Source organism: Nannospalax galili, unplaced genomic scaffold (assembly GCF_000622305.1).
Source record: "Nannospalax galili isolate Female #2095 unplaced genomic scaffold, S.galili_v1.0 scaffold347, whole genome shotgun sequence".
In the NCBI taxonomy this organism is placed as follows: domain Eukaryota; kingdom Metazoa; phylum Chordata; class Mammalia; order Rodentia; family Spalacidae; genus Nannospalax; species Nannospalax galili.
The window spans coordinates 651,128-661,776 of NW_008355793.1; the positions used below are offsets into that span (position 1 = coordinate 651,128).

Below are 10,649 nucleotides of genomic sequence, written 5' to 3' on the forward strand. Positions count from 1 at the left end.
TTGGTTCTCATCAATGAAAAATATACCTAAATACAACTCTTATTAAAAATACCTCTATCATTAGTGCAAATATTTACATGAAAAAGAATTTTTCTGAGTCTTTAAGCTAGATTTATCTATTCTGCAAACATTATAATGATTGTCCTGAAGGCAAAGTCTTTTCCTCATCACAAAGAGTGGGTAAGAAGGAAAACACTGTAAACACTTGGACTGTCCCCTTTGAGGAGAGGAGAAAAGAGGAGGGAACAGAAATATGACGATGATTGGAAAAGATGAGAGAAAGAGAGAGAGTCCCTGGGGCCTGGTTCCTCCAAGGGGCAGGGTATGCTGCGGAGAATAGACTGTGGAGAGTTAGCCATGGAGGGAGGGACTCCTGGACACCATCTTGGGATGGAAGCTGGGAACAGCACGTGGCAGCAGGCATGGAGAGAAAGATGGCCCCAGTGTCTCACCTGCATGTATGTGAGAGGAGGCATTTACCTTCCTGAGGCAAGACTGCGGGCTGAAATGCATGGGCAAAAGTTAATGGAGACTATAGGTGGGCACAGAAATGATCTGGATCCAGAACAGCGGGCCAAGCCATGGTGAGTTGAGTGTGGAGTGTTGGTGAGTTCATTTCTTTGTCAGTTTCTCCATTTCCCCGCTCCCTACCCAAGATATAAAATAAAAAATTCAGATAAAAAAATGTTGTATGGTTTGTCTGATAGTGTCTTGAGCAAGAGACCCTCAAAAAAGTGAGGGTGGGTGGTGGGTCAAGGGAAGGCAAAAATTTAGTGGAACAAAATTGGTGCAAGTCAGCAGGATGGCACCGCTAGAAATAACAAACCTCAGAAGTTTGGAAAAAGCTAAAGAGTTGATTGCAGCAATGATGTGGATTGTGGATTTTATTATAAAATATGTAACTAAAAGGGGGCCGGCCATGCTGAAGCATGGGCCACAGCTGTGTTGTAAATGTGGGGGATATGTTGTGGGTATGTGAAAATTTGTTAAAGGTTATCCAGAGGCTAGAAAAACTTTTATTGGCTTTGGAAACAAAGGGAGAGCTGAGAGAGGGGGCATGGCCACTTTGCATAATAAAAGATGTACCCCAGGCAGGGGAAGTAGAGGTACTGGCAGATCCAGTTGTAGAGCTTGAAAGAAAAATAAGTCTGGAAATTTTTAACTTGTGTAAGGTTCAAGGACTCTGAGGAAAAGACAAGTAATAGTAAAAAAGGAAATGACCTGAAAGTAAAAGTAGCTAAAGCTGCCCCTCAGATTCAACCACTGATACAAAAGGAAACAAAAGCTAACAGTGCTATAGCTAGGAAATATTCCACACTGGATCTGTTAAAACTAGGAAAAACTTACAAGGAAGCAATCAAAGAATACCTAGCCACCTGTCTTGTGAGAGTGTGGAACATGGGATCAAATGACGTCAGTTTAACTCCTTCAGAAGCTTCACAGCTGAGTTATATAACCACCCATCCATCCTTGCGATATAGGCTGTTCAACCTAGGTAAATGCAGGGGGTAGTAGTCCTTAATGGGGTAGCTGATTGAAGGCAGTAAGATGCAGGGTCATCACCAAGGGCAACTAACTTGATTAGCAAGGGCTGGAGGACTACAAAGGAGGTGCCAGCATTAATGAGAGAACTAGGTATGATAAAAGCAATATATGATGTCCAGTTCATTGGGCCAGATAAGATTGTGTTCACCAGAGTTATGAAGGAAAGCTTAATTCAACTGAGACCTCGAGAATGGTATGGGGCTTTAATGGATTTACTAAGCCCTTTAATGGGACAGGATATTTGTAAAATGAGACAGGCTTTGGCAAATTTAAATGACTCTGACCAGCATGTAAAATGTGTCTGTTGAATAAAAAAACACTCTTTAAGAGATATAAAAAAAGAAGAGACAGAAGAAATGTTCCACTTGGGTTACTCAAAGACAAATGTGGCAAGACTTATGTGAAGCCCAAATACCCAGAGATAAAATTGATAGAAAACCAAATTCAGTACTAAGGAGTTTCTGGAAGGCTTTAAGACCAGAAGAACAGTTTATAAAAGGCATTCAAAGGATAAAACTGTCCCAGAGATGGTTAAGAATACCCAGAGATTAAATAAGATACATTTCTCTTCTGATAAAGGCCATACTATGGGTAGAAGCAGTTTTTCCCACCAAGTTCTCCTCCAGCAGCCAGTTGTGGTCAATGGATAAATGAGAGATATGGCTACAGTCAGGAGGCATACCCAGGGCCTGCCTGACTCAGGGGACTAACAGGTTCAGTGGGGACAGGAGAAAACCCCTGCCTGCTTATCCCAGTGCCAGGTCAGGCAACTGGAGCCAACCCCTGTAAGTGTATCAAGAATAAAATAATACAAAGAGACTCCACGTAACATCCCACAGGTGTGAAATTACTCCAAAGGAATAACTAAAGACAGTGAAGAGCTAACCAAATTAATGCCTTGTACCCATGCTATGGTACCTAACAAGAATCTATAGAGAAGACAGTTAATACTAGTGGATAAAACCTTTCCATGCTGTGTTAGACCTTGTCTATGATTGATTTAATATAGGATGTTAACCTTCCTTCAAGTGTTTTATACATTGAAATCCATTTGAAAGATACCTGAAGAAACAAAGACCAGCTATAGCTATAAGACTCTTGGAAGATTTTTGGTTGGGTAAGATGAAACAAAGTTTCCCAAACTATACAACTGCTAAAAAAAATCTATAGTACCAGAAGTGGGTAGCCCCCCTATGAGCTGTTGGTCAGAGAGTGATCCTAGAGGTCCTCAAATTCACCAAGGCTATTGCCAGTAATATTGGTAGTACACAAGAAAGGTTGGTAAGGCCATATTGCTGAAGACAATGCATGATGTGAGCACAGGAGGAAAAGAAGAGATGGAGCTGAGACAAAGCCAAAAAACTCCATGCCACCGGATGGATGACGTTCATAGTGCCAGAAGGTACTCTACTGTGGAGATGGTTGGAGCAGAATGGATCCCCTATGAGTTTACTCAAGAGTGGATCCCACATGCTGCACACTATGGACATGCCAAGCAATGCCTGCAAGTGCAATAATGGCTTGACCAACATACATAAAACTGACAAATTTCTAATTGGATAAGGCCCTATCCTAGGGGTGCAACACACATCTGGTGCTATAGACCAGGCCAACACCTTGTGTTGAGAATGGCTACAGGCCCTAGTGGGAACAATTATACTGTTTAATGAATATAGTATTCCTTCTGTGATATCTTCTAGGCATTTGTATTTACATTCGTGTTTGTTTAGATGTGTCAACTTCCTTCTATTTGTCTTTATAGTAAAAGAAACACCACTAAGATGGATCAATGGCCACAGCTTAAAAATGAATAATGGGGAGGCCCAAGAATTCATTTTCTCACAGTGATATAAGAGAGATCACCCTACATCTGTCACCCTCTCCAAGGCTCAGGTACCTTAGCAGAAGATTGGCAGAAAGATTATAAGAGCAGAGGAACAGGGTATACTGTGTCAAGGGGCCTGGTGCCTCCAAGGGGCGGGGCTTGTTGCAGACAATTGACTGCAGAGAGTTAGCCACTGGAAGGAGGGGCTTCTGGGTGCCATCTTGGGACCCATGCTGTAACAGCACCTGGCCGCTGTGGAGAGAAAGATGGCCTCAGCGCCTCACCCACGTGGAAGCGTGGACGCTAGAGGGGACATTTCCCAACATGGAGCAAGACTTCGGGCCCAAGATGCATGGACAAAAGTTAACAAAGGCTATGGGTGGGCGCAGAAATGATCTGGATCCTGAACAGGGGCTGATCCACGCTGAGCTGGGTGCTGAGTGTGGCGGGTTCATTTGTTTGTAAGTTACTCCATTTCCCCCCTACCTACCCAAGATATGAAATGAAGATTTCAGATAAAAATATATTATATGGTTTGTCCCATAGCGCCCTGAATAAAAGACCCAAAAATGAGTGAGGGCATGTCAAACAGAGAGCAGGAAGGTGAAATTTAGTGGGGGGTGGGGAGGGGAGAAAGAGAGAGAGAGAGAGAGAGAGAGAGAGAGAGAGAGAGATTACTGATATCACACATTGATAAAGATTGCTAAAAACACACAGGATGTTGTCTCTGGGGACAACAAAGATGCTCAAGAATCAACTTCATGTGATGGAGATTATTGGCATCCCTCTGCTCACTGGTCCATTGTATTCATCCTCTTTTACACACCCGTAGGTGACAGTGTGTCTGATTTTTCAGCCCTTCTGAATATTTCTGGATTTTTAATTGGATTCTTCTTTTCACCAACTCTCTGGGCATCATCATCTGATTAAACTTACCCCTGGGCATTTACAATTACTAAGGACTGTGTTCCCAGAGCATTCACTACAGACTCAGGAAGATAAAAGTGAATGTGACTGGTCTATTTTTTTTTAATGTAAAAATTGTGTTTTCATTTTCTGAAGACTTCTTGAAAGCTACTGAAGATAGGAAAACTGAGGAAACAAATTTTAAAATCTTGATTGGGAGATAGTGACAAGACAGTTTCCTCCTCATCTCTAGGTGATGAACAATGCCTGAGGGTGAGTGCCCTATGACCGCAGTTGTTACTTTCATTTTCACCTTGGTCAACAAGGATATCCCAGAAATATTTTGCTGCTTTTTGAAATACTATTTTAGAAATTTAAAAGTAAGTCCAGGACAGCTGGGGCTACAGGAAGACCCTGTCTCAAAAGGACCAAAAAAAAAAAAAAAATTATAGAATGTAAGAGCAGAACCAATCTTAGTTTTTTTCTGTGGTACAATTAGTAATCTCATTAAGGGAATGTGTGGGGACAGTGAACTGTCTATTACTCTGCAGAAAAGGCAACCACAGAAAAATCTTTGTAGTAGTTTCATGTCAGCTATCACACACAGAGAAATATCATGCAGTTTGGTGGATTACTGTGTTATATATAAAATCGAAGCAGAGCTGACCACAGTGTTTCTGTATCACCTGAATAAAATATGCACTTTTCTTAAAATTTTTATTTTATGTCTATGAGCATATTGCCTGCATGTATGTGAGTGCAACTGGTCATGTAATGCCGCGGGGGTCAAAAGAGGGCTTCTGATTCCCCTGGAACTTTATTTAAAGACTTTTCGTAGCCACCATGTGGGTGGTGGGAATCGGACCCGGGTCCTCTGCAAGAGCAGTCAGTGGTTTTAACCATCTGTGCTGAACCATCTCTCCAGCCCCATAAAATACGTACTTTAAACAAGTTTTTATTTTATTTATTTTTATTCTATGTGTATGAGTGTATTGCCTGCATGTATGTGAGTGCACCTGTGTCCTGCAATGCCATGGAGGTCATAAGAGGGCTTCGGACTCTCCTGGAACTGGAGTTGAGAACGGTTCGTAGCCGCCATGTGGGTTCTGGGAATTGAAATCGGGTCCTCTGCAAGACCAGTCAGTGCTCTTAACCGCTGAATCATCTCTCCAGCCCCTAAACAAGTTTTTTAACAAATATTTGTAAAGCACACAGAACTCACTGTACAAAACTCTCAGAAAAGACTTCAATATTAAGGTAACAATAGCATAAAAACATTTACTACATATAAATTTATGTGTGCAAAATATTAATGTATTGTAGATGTATTTCTGTATGAGCGATATTACACAAGTGAAAGAGTTTTCTCCTATGTGAATCTCTAAGACATTGCTTTCTGACTTTTCTCATTTCGATTTTTGAGGAAATATATTTTGAAAATGTTAAGTACATATACAACTCATTTCTAAAATAGATAAGGAATGCTTGATATATTAAATATAATAAAGTTTAAAAGTAACATATGGTAAAGAAAATATGCATTTTTACATGCTTGCTATATTTTCTTCATCATATTCTGTTTCAACTGCACTTGACTGTCACTAGGAAACTGATATGAAGATCAATTAATATTTTTTTGAAATTAAAGTAATAGAATTTAACATAATTTCATCATATTGTTTATGAATGATAAATGTCCTTATTGTGTACAAACATTAAATGATCACTCTAATAATTAATTTTTATCATTTTATCATCCTTTTCCATTAGTATAAAATTAAATGCATCATAGATAGAAAAGTTGGTATAAATATACGCATGTCTCATTAAATGAGATGTATTAATATACCAATTGTTCCAGATGACTGGCTATATCCTCCATGCAGGCAGGGAAGTGTGTTGTAGTGTAGAATTATAAACAATTGAAGATATGAATGTCCAGCTTTAGACATCACATTCATAATCTCAGGATATAATGTTTATTTAAAATTTTCTCCAGATATAAAATATCAGTAATTAGTTAATATTTAATAAGATTAAGCTTAATTTTTATAATAAAAATCTTTGATATTTAAATTTATGTTATGCTTATAAATTTTAAAGAGACAAAAATATGTTTAATGCAATTTGGTATTTTGGTTAAAACTCAACAGCACAATAGGGAAGTGTGAGCCTCTTCACTCTCTACTTTCGATGCAGAGGAAACCGGGGCTAGTTAATAATTTTGACTTTGGGACTATCTAAGGCTTCTTCATTCTGCTTACTTTTCTTGGGTAACCTTAATAACTCTTTGTTTTGTATTTTTTACTATTTTATATGTTTTTACTTGTGGAAGTTTCACTAATTCAATGATATTTCAGTTTACATTTAATCAGAAATTTTCATAATCAAATATTTCAACTATAAATATATCAAAATATGTTCACATCTAAATTGATTTATACAGATAGGCTGCCTGTTTCCTTTTAAAAGTTTTGTGGTATTCAGGCTAAGATGTACATGGCCACTATCTGAAGATTCCCTGTGAGACCAATTAACAAAAAAGGAAAACAGAGCATGTGAACTTGTGGGGTATGGGGATGCATGGATCGGGAGGGTGTCTGGATTTAATTAGGAAATAGTGTATGAGATTGTAAGGACTCAATAAAGAATTTGAGAAAAAAAATGAGTTTGAATCTCCAAAAAATACACAAACAAATAAAAATAATTGACATTTATAGATTATGGCTTTGTCAGAAAATCAAGAATTATTCAATTTCTTCCAGCAACTCAGGCTATCTATGCAAACCAGCAGACTGCTTAACATAAGAAGCAAACATGCTTTCCTTATTCTGCACTGGGTTTGGATTGTATATCTGTACATTATGAAAAGTTAGCTTTGAGTTTGTCTTTTAAAATTACTTAATTGAGATAGGACCAAAATATATAAAACTGTACTTAATTTTGTCTGTTTTTTTTCTTGTTTTTGGGGTTTTTTTTTTTGTTATGATTATTGTTTTTTTTTTTTTTGCGATTGGTTCTCCCTATAGCCTCCGCTGGCCTAAGCTCGCTATGTAGATCAGGCTGGCCTTAAATTCACAGAGATTTTCCTGCCTCTGCCTCCCCAGTGCTAGGATTAAATGTGTGTGCCACCACCCCTGGCTTATTTGTCTTTGTTTATTAATTTATGAAGTGTTTAGTGATGTTTTTTCAGTGGGGTCTCACACTGGAGCTCAGACTGGCCTAGACCTGAATTTACGGCAATTTCCTGCCTCAGTACCAGGCATTGGGATGATTTGTGTGTGCTGCTTGCTTCTGACTTAAAATGCACATGTTACATTAATATAATTTGGTGGCATTTGTTCTAAGAATAATCCTTTGAATTTCAGACCAAAATCCAAGCCACAAAATAAATCCATCCATATTTCTTGTCATTATATTTATGATATTTAGTGTATGAAAATATAAATTAAATTGAGAAATACTCTACCACTCTCTCAGTGGTAGAATATTTGCCTATTATTCAAAATGCACTGAAAGACCAGAGAGATGACTCAGTGGGTGAAAGCACTGGGTTTGATTCCCAGAACTCACATGGCATCTGTAATCAGTTCCAGGGGATTCCAATGCTATCTTCTGAATTCCATGAGTAATGCATGACAAGGGTACACTTACATATATGCAGGCAATACACTAATGCACTTAAATAAGAAAATAATAAATTCAATTTAATAAAAAATACTGAATTCAATCCCAAGCCCTGTAAAAAGATAGAGAGAAACACCCTCTAATCTCTAGCAACAATAAAAAATACTGTCATAGATAGAATGGATGTTCAATTTTATATGTGAAGTTGGCTTAGCTCTAGGATCTGGTTATTTAAGCAGACATTATTCTAGGATTTGTTGAGGACGTGTTTTGTAAACATGAACCCAGTATCCAAACACTTGATTTTAAATAATGCAGATTATCATCTATAATATTATTGAACTTCAGCAAAAAGAGAATTTTCTACAAGAAAAGAAAAGCCTGCCTCAAGCACAGCAGAATAACGGTCACTGGGCTTCCAACTCCTGGCCTGTTTTGGAGGTCTCAGACTTCCTCGTAAGGGTGCATGTTTCTTAAAACCTTCCTTCCCTATATTGCATCTCTCTTCCAAATTGTCTTCTGTCTCAATATATCTGTCATAATTCCCTTACATTGTCTCCTCCTTTCACTCCTCCTCATATATGTATTTCTCTGTGTGGTGAGCACATTCATGCACCATTAAAATATAGTATATATAGATATAAATATATAATAGTAACATATAAACCAAAATATTTTATAGACAATATGTAAAAATGCACTAGTCATTCCCAATGGGTGTTAGTAATTCATTTATTAAAGGAATGTGCAATATATAAATCAATTTCATCTTCATTAAGATACTAAATTTCATGGGATGAGTGATATTATAGAAATTGAGTAAACATGTAGATGGACTACACCACATTTGTTAGGATCTGTATATATCAGTCACTACCATGGTAAAAATTATCCAGAACAATGATGAAACAATTGATTTTTTCACATGTATAGCTCATTTATAGAAAGCAGATGTAAGAAAAATCAAGGGAATGTCAGTCATTTATTATTTTGTTTGTTCTGTTTCATTGCTTTTCTTTTTCAGATGAACATGCAGGTTCAGACTACGACCAACTCCACCAAGGTGACTGAGTTTCTCTTGGAGGTTTTTGCTGAGACATTGGAGCTCAGGCTCCTGCTCAGCATGCTGTTTCTGCTGATGTACCTGGGCAGCCTGCTAGGAAACCTTACTATCATCATGGTTACCACCACTGACCAGAATCTGCACACACCCATGTATTTCTTCCTCAGGAATCTGTCCATCTTAGACATGTGCTATGTTTCTGTCACAGTCCCCAATGCCTGTGTCAACTCTCTCACTGACAACAAGGGCATTTCTGTGGCTGGGTGTGCTGCACAGATCTTTTTAGTCATTTTTTGTGCATGTGTAGAGATTCTTCTTCTCACTGTGATGGCTCAGGACCGCTATGTGGCCATCTGCCAGCCCCTCCTCTATCCTGTCATCATGAACCAACAAGTCTGTGTTCAGATGACTCTGGCTTCCCTACTTCTTAGTCTTGTCATTGCTGTTTCCCACACTGTCATAACATTCCAACTATCCTTCTGTCACTCTAACGTGGTTCCTCAGTTTTTCTGTGATGTCCCCTCTCTGCTAAGACTCTCTTGCTCAGACACCTTTAACAACAAACTCTTAATTCTTCTAACTGCCATCATAATTAATGGTAGCTGCTTTATCTTCATTGCCAAATCATATGTTCACATATTTTCAACTGTTTTGAAGGTTCCTGTCAAAGATGAGAGAGGAAAGGCTTTTTCCACCTGTGTCCCTCACATTGTTGTGGTATCTGTGTTCCTTAGCTCTGCCGCCTATGTGTATCTAAGACCTCCAGTCATCTCAGAAGTGGTTCAGGACATGATTCTGTCTGTACTTTATACCATTATTCCACCATTCTTAAATCCTATCATCTACAGTCTAAGAAATAAACAGATAAAGGAAGCTGTGAGGAAAATAATGTTGATAATTTTTTTACCCCTCAAATCATAAAGATCAGTTTAGATAAATCCTAAAATAACACAGATTCAAGCTGTTAAAATGTGCCCCTTTTCTGATATTTGAGAATTTTTCCAATCAACCACCAAATTGTTTTTAGCACATCAGAAAAAAATATAACAATTGCCTACTTCCTTTACTTTATTATCTAGATACTAAATAATTACTTTGTAATTCATTATTTTCATTAAATCTATGGATTGAGCTATGACCATTTGATACATGTATATAATACATAAAAATAAAATTTGATTAACTTCCATTTACATCTTATGGAACCTTTTTTTTTACTTTTGAAGGATTTCTATAGCATTTGCATACTTTAGTGAAAAGCTATGAGTCAATGTATTATTTTGCAAACACTTTTGAATTAATGTAATATTATTTAACATTAGCATTTAATATTTAATATTTATGATTCATTATATATTTATCAAAGTTGGCGATTTAATATAGGTTACATTAATAAAGTAGAGATTTATAACCACATTTCTAATGAATACTTCAACCTCGCTGTCTGAGTCGTTGAGGAGTATCTTCTTTGGAGTGTAAGTGTCTTTCCAACTTAGCTAACTGATATTAATTAACCACCACGTGCTGTTCATTTTAGTAGGGTTAAGTCACACTATTTCATAGATGTGTTAAGTATAGTTTACATTAATTATAAACTCATATGAACTCTACTTATTCCATTTTCAATTAAATTGTCTTGTAATATAAATTTAACTCTGTACTTTTAACTAAAGTTTTTAGGAT

The 10,649-nt window shown here is 37.5% G+C and overlaps 1 protein-coding gene across 1 annotated transcript; it reads left to right on the forward strand.

Moving 5' to 3' along the window:
- Window positions 1-8,933: 8,933 nt before the first annotated feature.
- LOC103750538 (olfactory receptor 14C36-like) lies at window positions 8,934-9,887 on the forward strand. Its single transcript, XM_008853633.1, has one exon. It carries the CDS (start codon window positions 8,934-8,936, stop codon window positions 9,885-9,887), a length of 954 nt encoding a protein of 317 aa, XP_008851855.1.
- The last annotated feature ends 762 nt before the right edge of the window (window positions 9,888-10,649 follow it).